Source organism: Amblyomma mixtum, chromosome 2 (assembly GCF_055824585.1).
Source record: "Amblyomma mixtum isolate Tamu chromosome 2, ASM5582458v1, whole genome shotgun sequence".
NCBI classification, from domain to species: Eukaryota; Metazoa; Arthropoda; class Arachnida; order Ixodida; family Ixodidae; genus Amblyomma; species Amblyomma mixtum.
Genome location: NC_143013.1, coordinates 287,174,257 through 287,192,824, shown reverse-complemented (window position 1 = coordinate 287,192,824; position 18,568 = coordinate 287,174,257). Strand labels below are relative to the sequence as shown.

Genomic DNA, 18,568 nt, shown 5'->3' with positions numbered 1-18,568 from the left:
CTGCCGGGCAAACATCAGCATTGCCAGTATGAGGCGTGAAGTCGATTATTTAACAAATAAAAAAAACAATAATTAGATGGAGCCGTCGTGAGTATGCCTTTAATGTGCGCAGAATAACGGGCAACTGCGGTAGTATTTATTCAGAACTTACTAAGTACAGATTATAGTCAACAAAGATTAATCTCCTAGTGTACAAAAACTTGAAATGAGTCAGTCGAGATGCTTTTGAAGAGAAACTGTTGAAAGCCCGAATAAACTGTCGTCGTGTTGTAACGTTTTCGCTTCGAATAGCACATTTTGCTTTATTACTGGTGGTTTCAAGGTGCTTTAGCGCAAATTTATAGCTCTACCCAGTAAACAGTTTAATAACACAGTACTGGAGCGACTTATTCTTGACAAAATAAAAAAAAAACTAACAATTTTTGTGTTAGATGGCCACGGAGATTCAGTTCTTTAAAAAACGCTGTGCTAACGGAGTGAGTCATGATCCGAAAATATTGAACTCAAAGGGCAGGGAACTTTCTGCTTTCTTTGCCTCTAAAGATGACTATATACAGTCAACACTACTTTACTTTTTCAGGTAGCGTAATTTTGGTAATAAAATTTCGCTTATAAACGCAATTCTGCCTTAAAGGCAGCGAGCTGCGCGACATAATAACAAGTATCTCTGCGGGCGCCCTTAGCGAGAAACAAAGAAGTAAAAAACTCGGCAGCTTTATTAAATAAGGCCGGCGAGATAACGGATCACTTGTATATTTTCTTGAAGAGCTTCCTCGTCGCCCAACTCCCCATTGTTATGCCATCGGCACCCCGTTTTATCATTCCGCACCATCGAACATCCTAAGGGCACCAATCGAAGCGATCTCCGCCGTTCTTTGGATGGAATTCCCCAGCGATAAAATTGCGGTGTGTCACGTACTACAGGGTCCTCTTTTTTTTGCGTGTATTTTCTGGATCGGGCCAACCTAGGCATCTTTCTCCTCTGCGAGCCCGTTGAGGCCGGCGCAAAAGGGCGGCTATTAGGCGGCTTGCGGCGACGAACGTGCCATTAGAACTGGACGCTCTCCAAACATGCAATCCAGATAGCCGCGCGCGCTCCCTTAACGCTCGCCTCGGGTGCCCTGGAAGTTTTCCGACGAGCCTGCAGCACTCACTCATCGCACTCGCGGAAGAAGCGACGGCTACTCCGACGGACTGTGGCTGGTAGAAAGAAGTCACGCTTGAGCCTCAAGCAAGCGGAGAACTTCGGTAGCGGTTACTCCGAGCCCGTTTATCGAGCGGCGCTTCGCTGCATTGACCGACCTCCGTGCGTTTTTGGGCGGGTGCTCTTCGAAATTCCTTCGCGGGGTCATGTCGCGTCGTGTCTGAACGCGGTCTGTGCACGTCCCGCTCTTCCGCAGTGAACAGAAGAGGGGCGCCGCCGACTCCTGTTGTGTGCTTGGACGAGAAAGCGCGTTCCCCGTCGCCGTCATTGCGCCCGTTTGCTTTTCTTTGTTCGTGCGTCGCTCCCCTTGCCCGCGAGTGTCCGCCCGTACCGCTGAGACGTTTGTCCTTTCCCCGCCACTCCGTTCCCTTTCCTTCCTGACCGTTCCGGCCTTGCCCTTTCCCCCCTTCCGCTTCTTCTTCGCCGGTACTTTCGCGTTGTGTAGCGCGCCAAGAAAACGGCGCACGTGAATGAACGTGTTCTTCCCGGGCGCGCCGGCGCGCGCTTATCGTCGTGGAGTCGTCGTGCGGACCTCGACCGGTGCGGTTCTACTACACACGGAGATCTTGATTCCTCTTTTGAAAGTGAAGCCAGTGTTGGGCTCCCGTCCACCGATCCCGGTCTCCTCGCCTCACTTTGTACTTGCGTGCTGCCTTCCTCCGGTGCTTGGCGTTGTCGTCTCGCCTCGACTCGTCTTGGCTTAAACGGACTGGGCGACTATCGAAGTGGCACGCCGACGTACCCCGCGTCGACGTCGCCGGCGACGACGCATCAGACGCTTGCGGCGGTCTGCGGCCGCACGTTGAATGGGTGCTGCGGCGGACATCTACCGTCTCCGACGTATCAAGAACATGCGTTCCTGCCGTCGCCTTGGCGCTCTGCGCGCGGTCGTGATACCGGCCGAGCCGCCAGACCGCTCCTCGAGATTCCCCTGCGACCGCGGAGGCGGACCGCGCGAAAACGCCAGGACTGGAATATGGCGCCGGGCTTTAATGACGGCGCCCCTGGTAGCCACGGTCAAGCCGCTCATGGTAAGCCAGAGACAGTGCTATATCTCCACTCGAACGCCACCTGTGCTCTGGCATCGTCGATCAACTCAGCGCATATTGGCGAATTTCGCGGCATGAACAAAGCGGCTCAGCCACAGGTGGTCAATATCAATCCAGAGCACTTGACTACGCAAACCCTTTCTTTCCGCTTCCCTTCATCCCCTCTCCCATATTTTTCGTCCTGGCGTTGTTCTGGAGTCGACAAGTTAATGAGTTTCTGCGCCTTAACTTTCTTCGAATACCCCCCCCCCCCCCCCCCCCCCCCCAATTACGAAATTACGAAGGATGAAGGTTCGCAATTTCACACTGACCGTCATCTGTAAAATCAAATGCGCTCTAACTGATAAGAGGAAATAATTGCCAGGACATGTCTCGTAGTAGCAATAATAATCAGTGGATTTATCTTTTTTTTTTTTTAAAAAAAGAAAGCCGATACTGGAGCTATGAGGTATGAAGCAGTGAAGGGTCCCGCACTAGTTCAGTCTACTTGGGGTTCTTTAATGCTCACCGAAATTTCAGTATAGAAGATACCGCATTTTTTTTCGATTTCGCCTATATCGAAATGCGGCTGGGTTCTAAGTCGCAACCCCGAGCTCATTAGCAGAGCGCCATAGCTTCCATTCAAAGAATGGCCTAAACCGCGTCGAGTTACGCAGTTGGGCCAGTCGGGACACCTTATCTCGAAAACAGCGCATGAACGGACGTGATAAGGCGGGCTGTAAAACGAGCTCTATCGCTTAAATACGCTATAGTTTTCGCACAACTCTCTGCGTATGTTTTGTCAGTTGCATAGCCAACGCATAGTGCAAAAAACAACGCCGAAAGAGATTTTTCTCAGAATGTTTGAAAGGTTACAACTATTCAGTGGACGATAAGGCAGGCACCTGAAGCAGGCGCCATAGTTTAACTGTGTTAGACGACACACATTAGAAAACCTGGTCACACGTCTCTTTACAGTAATCGAGCTGACGTCTCGTTCGCTTAACAACGCTGAAAAATTTTCTCCATATTTCTTTTTGTACAGATTAAAGCCCAATGACGGGCTAGTCAAGATAAGTATAGTTAACCGACCACTATCGCTTAATTACCCTCGACGACGCACACATGTGAACGAAACTCGCAGCATTTGTCCTGGCAAGGATTCGCGAGCTTGCTTGTAGTACTTTGAAGAACACCGTCAGGAAGGATTTTTGACGGATATTTTTTCTACCGGGCTTTCTAACAGTGCCTTGTTGAATAAAAAAAAAAAGTCTGGATTACTGTTGAGCACGTGGTTTCGTAAGGCTTGACAGCGCCGACGTGCGTAGAGTCACTTGCTGACACAATTTTGACGGCAATTGCGTGCGTGAGAGGAGCGCCAATTCCATCATCAGAGACTTCATAATTACAAAGTCAGCCAGGCAGGTGACTCAGTCGCCCGGTGTTGCAGTCCGTTACGTTTGAGACAAAAGCGAGCCCTGCAAGAGGCGCCTAGCTACAGCGCAACCTTGTGCATCCTTCCTACTCAAGGTCGACGCAGCTGGCGCTCAGTAAAACACCGGCCATCTTCCGACAGGGTATTCCCCGACCGGATCGGAAGAAAGAAAAGTAATCAAATGAAAAATTAGTTGTCCGGGCGAACCGGGACGCAACGGCTGAACGTGTACATCGTGTCCTACGAAAGGTCGCGTTTTTGTCCCTTTGGTTTTCACTCCGACTTCGTAGGTGCATGTGTGCGCGCGGCGCATGTATGCAGAACCCCCTCCTTCCCCGACACACACGCGCGCTCGTGTTGGGACCGTCTCCGGGCGCTTCGGGGAACTGTTGTGGAAACCCGGCCGAATCGATCCCCGTCGTGGGCTGACCCCGTCGGGCCAGACCGACCCGCCATAAAAAGCGCGACGCGTAACCAGGCTCGCCTGAATGCGAGAGCGAGTGTTTTGGGGGTGATATAAACACTAGAGGTCGGTATTCTGGCCTGTCATATAAATGTATAAAAAAGCGAAAGAGAGAGAGGAACGTCCTCTCTGTGTCCGTGTGCCGTTGCTTTGCTTCGCCACTGAAACCTGTACGGTGTCGTGACCCTTTGAACTTGAACCGTTTAAGCAATTAAAAGCACGTGACCAACGATTACTGGTCATGTATTATTGCCATGTATGTAATATCTGTTTTTTTCTTCTCAGTGGCTTTCCTCTGGACGCATTACCCCTTTTTAACCCTCCGCAGTGGCTTTTGTGTTCAGGTTGCGGGTTCGACTCAGGCCGTGGCGGTCGTATTTATACAAAAACGCCTGTGTGCTGTGCTATTTGGAGCACGTTAAAGAACATCAGGTAATCTAAATTAGTCTGGAGCCCTCCACTACGGCGTCCCTCATAGTCTGAGTCGCTTCGAGACGTTAAAACCCCACAATCCGCATTACCACTTCGCGGATTGAGAGGGCAATGTTCCCTCTCAAACTGGTCGCATCTTTGTACGCAGAGTTGCGGTATGTTTTTCATCAAGGCAGAGTTCGGTTGTGCAAGAACTTGGCTTTACAGTCGGGACATTAAGACGTTACCCAATAAATTCAGGTGATACAGAATGCCTAAGGGGGCGCAGATGAGGGCAGCCAACATATTGCATTCGCAACACTACGGTCGTAGTTCTGTAAGGACGGTTTCGTCAACGTGGATGTCTGCCATTGGATGGCAACGTGGATGGCAGCACAGAATTATGTGCTGCCATCCTGCCGTACCGCTCAGTATATGTGAAACGTCCAGCAGAAGCGGAACAGTGTAAAATATAATGATGCAGAAAAAAAATGGAGAGGGCAACTTAAGCTCCGCCTTAAAGGGGCTGCGAAACACTGCTTGGGGGGATACCGGCAATACTTCAGGTGGATTCTTTATGTCACACAGGTGCTGACTTAAAAAGAATTACAGGAATCGATGCTCAGGAACGGGAGTTATTAAATGAAGAAATTTCAAAATAGAAGCAAACAAAACGCTGCCCTCAACTCGATTTTGGCGGGTCTTCCCACTCCTATTTCGCTCTCCCAATGACGGCACCTGGCGCCGCCAATCAAAACAGCCTGCCAGAGCACGTCGCGGAAGTTTGTACTCCATGGTTGCCTGCTCTCTGTAACTCGTTCTTGCTGAGACTGGCAGCGTCGTTTCCATGCCAGAGCCCCTGGTGGTGTATTTTTATTTTACTTGCTGTGCAGGGCTTTTATCTAAGACAAACAAGTTGTTTTTGTTGATCTAATATAAAACGCAGACAGGTGACAAAATGTGTCTCTATTTATTCACACAATTTGCAGTATATTTACTGTTTGTCTAATCATCAAGCTCGCGCCAGGTGATGTCATATCCGCTGCTAAAACCCGCCACTGTGTGGGGACACCATCAGAGCCATGAATTTGTTTTTGGGAGGACATTAAAATATTAAAAAACGGAATATATGCGGTATTACCGACGCTAATACCACCATTGTAACTCACTGTATGCGATCAGCGGGCAAAACAGTCAACTAAGTGTGTTTCTGGGCCCCTTTAAGGGGATGACGCAATAGCGCAGTGGATTAATTCCGATACATGCAGAAGGTCATCCTCTACTTTACATTCATACATCCCTTGGAGTCCTCATACTACTCCTGGTGCAGCGGTGCAGCGTTTAAGCGATGCGGCACAGCCCTGCAATGGCAGGTACTTCCAGCGGTGGGCTTTATGCGTCTGGTTGCTTTCCTCGAGCGACCAACCAATCATTAACTGCCGCCTGCCACGGTGGGCGGTTTGCTCGCTATCCGGTGGGTTGGTTGTGATGACTCCGCAAGGTCACATAATCTAGATCGCCCACCTGCCTCCCAGGTTGCTCTCTGGGGACCACCTGCCAGAACCATGCTGGATCACGCCGACACCGCAGATTTCCTGGTGAACAGGGCCAATTTAACGCTACCGCGTTACAAGTTCGAAATGTCGCAGTTTGTCCCAAACCTCGATGCGACAGTGCATTTTAAGACTGGCAGGTTAAAACTGCGCAAAAGACGGGGACATAAGCAACGAGGAACCCGTGGTGTTTTGTGTGTTCCTCGTTGCATAGTCCTCGTATTTTGCGCAGTTTTAACCTTTCTGGATCCAAATTGGCTTAGGGTGAGGGGCACCTGGGGCAGGATGGGTCGGGCAACGTGCGAAGGAGATGCAGGTGAGGTGGGGTAAGAAGGGTGTTGGTGTTTAAGCTTGCGGAGAAAATGACTCTGGGCGACGCTCAGTTGAGGGCGGGGTTTGGGGAATGTCTGACAGGAGTCACGGAGCTCTGTGTAGTGTTCCTTAATGGCGCATTTGTAGCACGAAGCCAGCCTTGTCACGGGTAGGAGGGCTTGACCATGAGGATCGCAGGCGCCCAGATAAGTGTTTCGCGGGCGAGCTTGTGGAGAAGCTCGATGAAGGTGGTTTCGCGGGCACCGACATAATCTTTCGGGCCAATCGGCATGACAAACACTGCACGAGACAGAACTAGGCGCTGTTTTCTTCCGTGACCAGCTGCAGACTAGACAGCTCCACAGCCAGGCTTTGGACGTAGCCTGCCTACGCGTTTTTTTTTCAGTTGCCTGCCTTCTTCGCAACTTTGTCACGGTTGTTGCACTTTCGCTACGCCCAGTGGCCATACGATTTGGCTCAATTTGGAGTGCCTGAGCACGACCTTTTGGACGGGATTGTAGGTCAGACCGAAGAGGGCTTGTTCTATTATCAATGTGCTGCACAAGTAGCCTGAAAAAGTGCTTCGCATAAGCTCTAAGCATAGTTTGTGTCTTTTCTTCCCCTCATGTTCTCTCACTGTCTTTACTTTGTGATGGTCGCCCTTAGGGAAACCGAAACGCATAGCACAGGCGTTGCTTGATGCGTTCCAGTGATTTCGTCATGCCTTCGTCGTGCCGTTCGATAATCAGGCTCTTATTTTTTTTGTTCGTTGAGACCGGTCTAGTGAGCAACTGAGCAAGGGTAGAGCTTTGGAGTAAGCAATAACACGCTTATAATTTCATTACGCCCTAATAAACACCACAATGTTTCGTTTTACCCGATGTGTACATTGCTGCGAAAATAATTCGCTGGTAAGAAAGTGAGGTGAAAACTTTTTTTAGACCTTTCACGAGACAAGACCAGTCACCAAAACTAATAAAGAAATACTAACCTTTATCCAGGACGCTTGATCGGATGGTGCATATAGTTTTGGAAAAATGTTGCGTGCACAATTTCGCACCTTTTCGATCGCTTTCTGGTTCAACAAGGCTCATTTTGCTTTTTTTTTCTGTGCTTAGTTTAGAGGTCATTCCGGTTAGCCTTGAGCTCAACTGCAGCATATGTGTGGCTGGTCATGCCAGCTAACTATCTACTTAATATCGTGGAACATTTAAATGTTACGGAGCGCTATAAGTAACAAAAAAAAGTCGCGTTTTGCCACGTGTCGCGTTCCGCTCCACTCTCCCCTCTATAGTCGGATACAAGGACGTACTTAATTCCTTTTGTTTTCAAGCATGGTCGTCCTCTTGCGGAAACTCTTGCGGAGAGACATGAAGGGGTCGGGCTGCGTATTTAGACAGGGTTCAGTTTAGCATTCTGTGCACGGGTAGTCTCAGCTGGCCCTTGCAATCTTGCTCTTCGCCAGCACAGTTCTTGCTGCCGCTTCACTGACGGAAACAAAGCATTCTTTCTATTTCTTTTTTTTTGTGTGTGTGTGTGTGTGGGGGGGGGGGGGGTCGCGACAGCTTTCAGAGGATGGAGTTGCACTTGCTATGATTTAAGCTTCGCCTTGAAGAAGGCGAGCATAGAAAAAGACTTCGCGGGCAAGAGGACCGCTTCCTGACGAGCGCGAGTTGCTCGCTTCTGTTTCACATGTTGCGGGGTAAGTCAGCCGGTTTGAACCGGTGTACGCGAGCTCCCCTCCCCCGTGCCTCGGGGCAAGGTGAATCGTGTTCCTTACACAATCGCTTAATCATATGCATCTGTTCAACGGCCTTCGCAGCTTGATGAGATTATCCTCATTGTGTTTTTGCTTTCTTTCCTACTTGCGGGGGTTGCGCAAGCGCTGCGCCCTTTTGTCGACCTTCGCGATGCTTGTCACGGGCTTTGCGTCATGTCCGCACCAGCGGTTCCGTCGTCCGCATTAGTTGCACCGAGTGCCCGTAACTGAGCGAAATAGCTTCGTAAGACTACGAAAGCTGTACCGTAGATGGGCGACTTTAATGCAAAGGTAGGTAAAAAGCAGGCTGGAGACAAGGCGGTAGGTGACTATGGCATAGGTTCTAGGAACAGTAGGGGAGTTATTAGTAGAGTTCGCAGATAGAAATAATTTACGGATTATGAATACCTTCTTCCGCAAACGAGCAAACAGGAAGTGGACGTGGAAGAGCCCCAATGGTGAGACTAAAAATGAAATAGACTTCATACTGTGTGCACACCCTGGCATCGTAGAGGATGTGGAGGTCCTCGGTAAGGTCCGTTGTAGCGACCACAGAATTGTAAGGTCTCGTGTTAGCTTAGATTTGAAGAGGGAACGGAGGAAACTGGTGAAGAGAAAGGCTATTAACGAGTTAGCATTAAGAGGGAAGGTAGAGGAATTCAGAATGTCGCTGCAAAACAGATTTTTCGCTTTAACTGAAGAAGACGACCGTAGTGTTGAAACAATGAAGGATAATCTTACAGCTATCGTTACAGTGTGCGCCGCAGAAGTAGGTGGGAGGATTGTTCGACAGGATACCAGCAAGCTATCTCAGGAGACTAAAGATCTGATTAAGAAACGTCAAAGCATGATGACGTCTAACTCCACGGACAGGATAGAACTAGCAGAGCTATCGGAGTTAATAAATAAGCGCAAGGTAGCGGACATAAGAAAGTTTAACATGGAGAAAATCGAGCATGCTCTAAGGAACGGAGGTAGCCTAAAATCAGTGAGGAGAAAACTGGGCATAGGTAAAAACCAGATGTATGCGCTAAAAGACAAACAGGGCAATGTCATCAGCAATATGGATAAGATAGTTGAATTAGCCGAAGAGTTCTACAAAAATCTATACAATAGCGAATCTAATCATCAAGTTACTGAGGGAGGCAGTAGAGCACAGCAATGGGACATCCTGCCAGTAACGAAGGAGGAAGTAAAGAAAACCTTAGGAGCAATGCAAAGAGGGAAAGCAGCTGGTGAGGATCAAGTAACAGCAGATTTGTTGAAGGACGGAGGAGAGATTGTGCTACAAAAACTAGCCACCCTGTATACGCAATGCCTTGTGACCTCGAGAGTACCAGAAGCTTGGAAGAACGCTAACATTATCTTAATTCATAAGAAAGGAGACGTCAAGGACTTGAAGAATTACAGACCAATCAGCTTATTGTCCGTTGCCTACAAGGTATTTACTAAGGTAATCGCTAATAGAGTCAGGACAACCTTGGACTTTAGTCAACCAAATGATCAGGCAGGCTTTCGTAAAGGATACTCGACAATAGATCACATTCACACTATCAATCAGGTGATAGAGAAATGCGCAGAATATAACCAACCCCTATATATAGCCTTCATTGATTACGAGAAAGCATTTGACTCAGTGGAAACCTCAGCTGTCATGCAGGCATTGCGGAATCAGGGTGTAGAAGAGTGCTATGTGAAAATATTGGAAGATATCTATAACGATTGCACAGCTACTATAGTTCTCCATAAAGTCAGCAATAAAATTCCAATACGGAAAGGTGTCAGGCAGGGAGACACGATCTCGCCAATGCTCTTCACTGCCTGCTTACAGGAGGTATTCCGGGGGGGACTGGAATGGGAACAGTTGGGGATAAGAGTTAATGGAGAATACCTGAATAATTTACGATTCGCTGATGACATTGCCTTGCTAAGCCACTCAGGACAAGAACTGCAAAGCATGATCAATCAGTTAGACAGGCAGAGCAGAACGGTGGGGCTAAGAATTAACATGCAGAAAACCAAAGTAATGTTCAACAGCCTAGCAAGGGAACAGCAGTTCGCCATTGGTAGCGAGGTACTGGAAGTAGTAAGAGAATATGTCTACTTAGGGCAGGTAGTGACCGCAGATCCGGATCATGAGAGGGAAATAACTAGAAGAATAAGAATGGGGTGGCAGGTTCTCTCAGATCATGAATGGTAGCTTACCAATATCCCTGAAGAGAAAAGTATACAACAGCTGTATCCTACCGGTACTCACCTATGGGGCAGAAACGTGGAGGCTAACAAAGAGGGTTCAGCTTAAGTTAAGGACAACGCAGCGAGCTATGGAAAGGAAAATCATAGGTGTAACGTTAAGAGATCGAAAGCGGGCGGAGTGGGTGAGGGAACAAACGCGGGTTAATGACATCTTAGTTGAAATCAAGAGGAAGAAATGGGCTTGGGCAGGGCATGTAATGCGAAGGCAAGATAACCGCTGGTCCTTAAGGGTAACGGAGTGGATTTCAAGAGAAAGCAAGCGTAGCAGGGGACGGCAGAAAGTTAGGTGGGCGGATGAGATTAAGAAGTTTGCGGGGATACAGTGGTGGCAACTGACAAAGGACAGGGTTAATTGGAGAGACATGGGAGAGGCCTTTGCCCTGCAGTGGATGTAGTCAGGCTGATCTCGGTCCGTCTCGGTCGCACAACAATAGATGGCGCTTTATCGGCTGGCGTTACATTTTCATCTTGTAGAATTTTCGGTCGCTGCATACTGGGTTGATACCCTTTACCCGAAACTTGCTTGCCATGCGTCCATCGCTGTGTCAGAAAAAAAAAAAAAAGTGGACAGATTTTTTCTCACCATGCTGTGAAGTCCTTGCAAAAGAGATTTGTACTATTATGTATGTCTTTCATTTGGAGCAGGGGAGGTACTACGACACCTCTCAAGATGAGCCTTGTGAGAAAAATATTCAAGGTATTGTAGAGAACGTACGGTGCAGGTTGATTCATGTAGGCCTGCTTCGTTTGCATGGCCAATGCAAGCCGTGAAAGGCAGTGCGTAACGGAGAAATATATCTCGTTCCTCAAAGTAAGGAAGCGAAAAAAAATTCACAGTGGTGCTGAGGCTGCGCATCAGTTTGAGCATGGTTGTTGGCACGTTGAACTTAGTATTTCTGTGTCGTTTCTATTGGTACATGCCGCGCTTTCTTGTTCAGAGGTTCTGTATAACCTAACAACCATGTTTAACGATGCTAGCCAGACTAGCGGAGCCAAAGCACTGGATCCGCTAAAGATAGTTCACTGGCACACTGCTAGGTGGCATGCGCTGCTACAATTATGATTATAACCATTACACAGAGGACAGAGCACGAAAAAAAAAAACATCGCTTCTTGGACGAGACGAGGGCAAAGTAGACAGGCGCAGCCTTATGAGTGCGTTTGTATCCGCTATGCACTCTGGCCAGTCCCCCCCCCCCGTGGGTATGTGCCATTAAGCCTGAGGACTTCATCATCATCGTCCCGTCCCAGCTGCGCTGTTCCTTTACGAGTTCGAACAAGTACAGCCTTTGTCAAAAGTAAGGAGTCCAAGGAGCTTGTTTCTAAGCCGCGTGGTGAAGCTCCTGTAGCATCCGCCGAAGTATTACCTTTCGGAGGTGTGTGGACATGAGTCGCTCACGTCTTCAAAGGAGTTCCAACGCTGGCAATGCATAAACAGCCACACAACATGGTTCAGAAGCAAACTAGTTGGGCTTGAAACTTTTGACAAGGATTGTACCTATACTAGCTCAACTGAATACTAGTCTGCATGACACAGAGACTGTGGAAGAAATGTAAGGTGACCTAAGGAGATTATGGTTGGTTTAGGTTAGTTTATGGGGTTTAACGTCCCAAAGCGACTAAGGCTATGAGAGACGCCGTAGTGAAGGGCTCCGGAAATTTCGACCTCCTAGGGTTCTTTAACGTGCACTGACATCGCACAGTACACGGGCCTCTAGAATTTCTCCTCCAAAGAAATTCAACCGCCGAGGCCGGGATCGAACCCGCGTCTTTCGGGTCAGCAAAGGAGATTATGGGGTGGTCGAAATTCGAAACAGGCGAGGCGAAAGGCAAGGTTTAGTGTGACGAATGTTTAGGTTAGGGCAAATGGAATTGAAGCGATGAGCGGCGAAAGTTGTCAGGTATAATTCTGCCCCCGTAGTATCGATCCTACATGTAGAACGCGATAGCCCTCAAATAATTACAAATTTCATGACACTCGGAAGACACTCGGAAAATATTCACTCGCAAAAGATAGTGTTAGACAAAGGAATATTTGGAGCGCTTCAGTAAAGCGAAAAACGAACGAAAAGAAAAGAAAATTTGGACATGCTTTAGGGAAGCACTTTAGTTTTGGAGGATAGAGCTGTATGCGTGAGAGCGAAAGTCTATAAAAAATATTGATATCACAGATGATGTCTATTGTTGCTGCATAAAAGAGAGAAACGATAGGACATATACTGTCGTTCAGTGTAAGGCCCTGCAGCTTCTGGTACATGCCACCACCTACATCCGAAATGCGCTAGGCTTAAAAACGGCTAGGCTTTGGAAGAAAGGAGAAATGAGTAAGAGATCAGAGGATTGTTGGAGGAGAGAGAGAATATGTAAGAATTTAGCTGAGGAGGGAAGGAAACTGGCGCAGTGGCCTCGAAGAAGACGTGTTAGGAATCGAAAGCTAACCGGCTGTTATCATCACACAATCGGAGTGGGATGCTTCTGATTATCCATTCACCCGTCTATGATAGAAGATTCTGACCGCGCTTGCTATTTCTTATGCAGCCATTGCGTCTCTCATAGCCTTAGTCGCTTTGGGACGTTAAACCCCATAAACCAAACCTATGCAGCCATTATTTTAAGGGGAAATAAAAGACACCGTCAAACTGCATTGTCCAATGTCCTCGTTTGTTCCGGCCGTATTCCTAGCGCTATATATACTGCCTGGCAAAGTGCGAGTTAATGTTCGTGAGAGCCGTTCTCGGCACTTTAGGGATTACGGATTCAGTGATAATTAAAAATTCAGGTGGAGAGGGAACACTCCCTAGCTGACTTTTCGCTCTTCCCCGGAGGAGAATCTGGGACCCCCACCCTTACATGACCGCCCAGACTCCCACTCGGCGCTCCCACATGACCACGAATACTCCTACTCTCAGATGACACTTCCACATGACCACGCATATTTCCACTATCACATGACACTCCTACATGGCTATGCAGACCCATATTCTCACATGGCCACGCACACTCCCATTCCCAGGGGCGCTTCTACGTGACCACGAATACTCCTACTCTCACATCACACTTCCACATGACCGCGCAGATTTCCACTATCACATGACACTCCTACATGGCTACGCAGACCCATATTCTCACATGGCCACGCACACTCCCATTCCCAGGGGCGCTTCTACGTGACCACGAATACTCCTACTCTCACATCACACTTCCACATGACCGCGCAGATTTCCACTATCACATGACACTCCTACATGGCTATGCAGACCCATATTCTCACATGGCCACGCACACTCCCATTCCCAGGGGCGCTTCCACGTGACCACGAATACTCATACTCTCACATGACACTTCCACATGACCACGCAGATTTCCACTATCACATGACACTCCTACATGGCTATGCAGACCCATACTCTCACATGGCCACGCACACTCCCATTCCCAGGGGCGCTTCTACATGACCACGAATACTCCTACTCTCACATCACACTTCCACATGACCGCGCAGATTTCCACTATCACATGACACTCCTACATGGCTATGCAGACCCATATTCTCACATGGCCACGCACACTCCCATTCCCAGGGGCGCTTCTACGTGACCACGAATACTCCTACTCTCACATCACACTTCCACATGACCGCGCAGATTTCCACTATCACATGACACTCCTACATGGCTATGCAGACCCATATTCTCACATGGCCACGCACACTCCCATTCCCAGGGGCGCTTCTACGTGACCACGAATACTCCTACTCTCACATGACACTTCCACATGACCACGCAAATTTCCACTATCACATGACACTCCTACATGGCTATGCAGACCCATACTCTCACATGGCCACGCACACTCCCATTCCCAGGGGCGCTTCTACGTGACCACGAATATTCCTACTCCCACATGGCACTTCCACGTTACCCAGCGTACCTCTACTCTCATTTGATCACTCGGTCTCCAATATCACATGGCGCTCCCACAAGACCTTACAGGTCCAGACTCCCGCATAAACGCGCCGGTGCCCACTCTCACATGGCTCTGAAAACATGACCACGCAGACATATCCAATTTCATACGACCACGCACATTCCCACACCCACATGACACGCAGGGCACACTGTCGAGAGCGTCTGCTTGAAGCTCAACAAGATAGCGTTATCACCAGTCATCACGTCTACGCAAGAGTTCTCGGTTTAACTTATTGCGGCGATGCCGGCGCCGTCTACTGTGGGGTAATAGAAGGTGCTTGCTGGTTGCAATACGTTGCCATTGGTGTTGCCGTCCGGCCGACCTCAGCAGCTTCGTCTCTGTGGGAAAGCGGGCATCCTGCCATGAAGTCGTGTCCCGCGTGCGAACTGCGCTCCTGGCAATTAAATACATCGGAACAAAATATATAAAGTGAAGCGGAGACAAAAGACAAAGGAATCTTAGTCGTATCGACAAATCTCTTGATAGCCGCAGAACGCATTCTTCCCGCGTACGAGCTTCCCGGCGCTTGAGCGCTGCCAAGTTTCGTTAGCGGGACGCTCCGGCTTCCCGCGCTGTCCTTGAATCCTGCGGCACATTCGCACTTAACGAAGATTTCAGTGTATGGAATCTAAGATTTTCTTGAAGCTGGGCTACTTGCAAAAAAGAGCGAAAAATATCCTGTACTCTTCGCCCATACTACCCTCTCCACCCCCTGTCCCGCATCACCACCACGAAATAGGCATTGCATCAGCCTCTTTGAACTGCCGCGGTGGCTCAGTGGTTATGGCGCTCCCCCCCCCCCTCCCCCCCCCCACCGAAAATTTTTCGAACGGCATGCACCGCTGACCAAAACAACCACCGGCGCCGGAAGTCATTCTGGATTTTGTCACTTACAATGTATCTTTAAGACTAGAAAAGTCATTTTGACGCGTACATTGCTAACTCGGGTTCGATTTCGTGGCAACGCCCATGCACCTGGAGTCACGTAACGCAAACATCAGTTAGCATCATGATCAAAATTACCATACGAATACAAAAATTTTGAGGACATCAATAACCGATCTTGATTGATCTTGAAGAAGGGTTGAAATGCGGGCCGGTTGGTACATTGTAAACGAAAAAAAAACAGTCATACAAGACGAGGGACAAGAAGAGTGTACACACCACAACGACTGGATTAACAACTGACTAATTTCATGGCCCACGCGGCGTTTCCCAACATACACATTCGGATATTCGTTATTTCAACTTGCGGCATTGGTGGCTTTCGTTTGTCCTTCTCTTTCCTTTTTAGCTATGCTTTTACTTTTTATGCGAAGCATACTACCACTTCAGCCCTTCACCGTGGTTATGCGCCTCCAAATCACGTGATACATGACGTCACACCACGTGACACGATGACGTCACGACAGTAGAGAAACGGGGGCCCACCTCGCGCCGTCGCTGTGGTTGTGCGCCTCCAAATCACGTTACACGATGATGCCACACCACGTGACACGATGACGTCACGACAGTGGAGAAACGGGGGCCCACCTCGCGCCGTCGCTGTGGTTGTGTGCCTCCAAAAAAGTGATACATGACGTCACACCACGTGACACGATGACGTCACGACAGTGGAGAAATGGGGGCCCACCTCGCCCCGTCGCTGTGGTTGTGCGCCTCCAAATCACGTGATACATGACGTCACACCACGTGACACGATGACGTCACAGCAGTGGAGAAACGGGGGCCCACCTCGCGCCGTCGCTGTGGTTGTGTGCCTCCAAAAAGCGTGATACATGACGTCACACCACGTGACACGATGACGTCACGACAGTGGAGAAACGGGGGCCCACCTCGCGCCGTCGCTGTGGTTGTGCGCCTCCAAATTACGCGACACGATGATGCTTCGCATTCTCAAGGCTTAACCAAGTTAAGCCTCAGCCATTTTTCTTTGAACCAAATGAATGAATACCCTTCTGTAATTATGGGTGCAGAATAATTGTCGCCGTGCAGGCAGTTAAAAAAATTCAGGGGGTACTTTGGCTCCCTAAAGTGCTGCAAGGCGAAAGCGTTTCCTGGCGCACTGTTTGTTTTTATTTACTTTTTATTTTTCATATTTTTTTATTCTTGCTTCTTTTCTTGTTTTGATGTTTTTTATTTTTATTTTCATATCCTATTTTAGTTTTTATTTTTGCTTATTTTCTTATTTTTATTTTCCTTTTCTTGACTTTATTCCTTTTATTTTATTTATGACACCTATGCATTCACTAGATGCGTCTTTATTCATGCTGGAACCTTGAGCCTTCGTGGCGGAGTGGTAGCGTCTCCTCTTCAAATGCCAAAGGCCCTGGTTCGATTCCCACCCTCGGCGCAGGTTCTTTTTAAGCAATGACGCCAAAAGGCCGACAAATCTGCCGACGCGTCTGTCGACATTCCTGCCGACGCGTCTGTCGACACTCCTGCCGACGCGTCTGTCGACACGGCTGCCGACGCTTCTGCTAGCGACAGTATGAGGCATTAAAGGCTTTCGCCTTAAAATACGTACTTTCTTATTGATTTCTGCATTGTTCCTCTATTATTCTAACCATATGGTGCTGTCGAGACCGCGGCATGGCCTTCTGCTATCATAGTTTTGTTATTGCCTGGATTATCTGTCTTTCCGAGTGTAAAGTTTACTATCTGTGATTGCGAAAGATGTTTATTTGCCTTGTTTGACGCATTATATAAGGTGACTTTTGCATAGATACGTAGATTTAATGGAGACATACGTCTATTTAAATATCTTGTTGCGAGGTTTTGTGTATACATACAGTGACTCATTGACACTTTTTTGTCTTTTATCAAGCTGCATCTTCGCATTTCTAATACTACATTTTATCTTCGCACTTCTAATGCATATTTTGCAGAACTCCTTGTTTATACATGTACTCGCTGTTGCGACTAAAATTTCGGTGCAATTACTCGCAATACATGACCGGTGACAGCTGCTGCTGCGTAGTACACTGGAACGAAGGACAGCGTCGTTGAGATTTTTTCCTGGCCATTGCATATGTACAAAAATCTAAAGCTTCTTGAACGACAAATATTCATTAAAATATTTGTCCTCTACTTGCTAATTTCATGGCCTTTACGTTTTTCATATCTGCAGCATGCTCCTTGCTAGTTTCGGACTGATATAGTTCTAGACTTCGTGTGATGTTTTCTTTACTTATTAAATACACAAAAAAACATGGAAGCATTGGTATCAGTTATGTGTTCCACGATTTTTAAGACATAAGAATACATTCTTTTATTTAACTGCTGCCCCCCCCCCCCCCTCCCCTCGAAAAAATTTCTGGCTACGCCACTGGTCCCCAGGGTAATTCGTGAGCGTCGACTTGAAGGCTAGAATGTTTCATTTCGTCACTAATGCATCCGCTGCTGGCAAGCGTAGATGTATTCAGGGGGTTTTTCGAACATATTCAGTTGATGGCGGCATCATATTTCTAGCGCCCCTTCTGTCCGCCAAAACACAGTTTCTGAGTGGAAGCATTTCAAAAAAGCGAAAAAATTGCAAACCAAACCGAAACTCTTTTCTTCGCCAGGGAAGATGCTTCGTGCAAAGAGTTGGATAGCTGGAACTGAAAACCGCGAGTCCTTTATAAAATTCAGGGGGCACTTTGACTGTCTAAAGTGCGTAGAGGCGAAAGCGTTTTCCGCACCACTTTGACTGCTTCTGTGGTATTGGTGGCGTCACATGTAATTGAGTACTAATTGCTAAGTGACGACAAATCACTAATTAATGGTTAATTACTTATTCGTGCCTGAATACTAATTAACTGCTAATTAATGGCGCATAAGCTTCGCCTTTAGGAGTGGAACGCGACAGCATGTTGTAGCGCTGCCAGGGAGTCCACGGAACACCACCACCCGTTCGGCGCGATGCCTTGCCCTTTGAACGCTTTTTGAGGAAATGAAAGGGCGCAGTAATCTCTGTCATCTCGGTGGACACCTAAACCGCACCGTAGAGGAAGGGAGGAAGTGGGAGTGGAAGAAGAAAGACAAAGATGGCCCGTAATGAAGAAAATGAAAATTGTATTTGAGGAAAGGAAATTACGCAGTAACTGTCTCACATATCTCTGTGGACACCCGTCAAAATTCAGGGGGGCACTTTTTTGACCTAAAGTGCGGTCACTGATGTGTGGTTAAGATGTTAG

At 48.1% G+C, this 18,568-nt stretch overlaps 1 protein-coding gene across 2 annotated transcripts in view; it reads left to right on the top strand.

The window, feature by feature from the left end:
* Positions 1-18,568, top strand: part of Sarm (sterile alpha and armadillo motif) — a 158,354-nt gene that overhangs the window by 40,404 nt on the left and 99,382 nt on the right. The window contains exon 1 of one of the 2 annotated variants that reach the window (XM_089574310.1): positions 1,698-2,235. The exons of the other annotated variant lie outside the window; for it this stretch is intronic. Within the exon in view, the coding sequence (XP_089430436.1) occupies positions 2,011-2,235 (225 nt within the window). The 5' untranslated portion in view covers positions 1,698-2,010. Of the gene's footprint in view, positions 1-1,697; positions 2,236-18,568 lie in introns of those variants that run through there. 2 annotated transcript variants of the gene reach the window in all.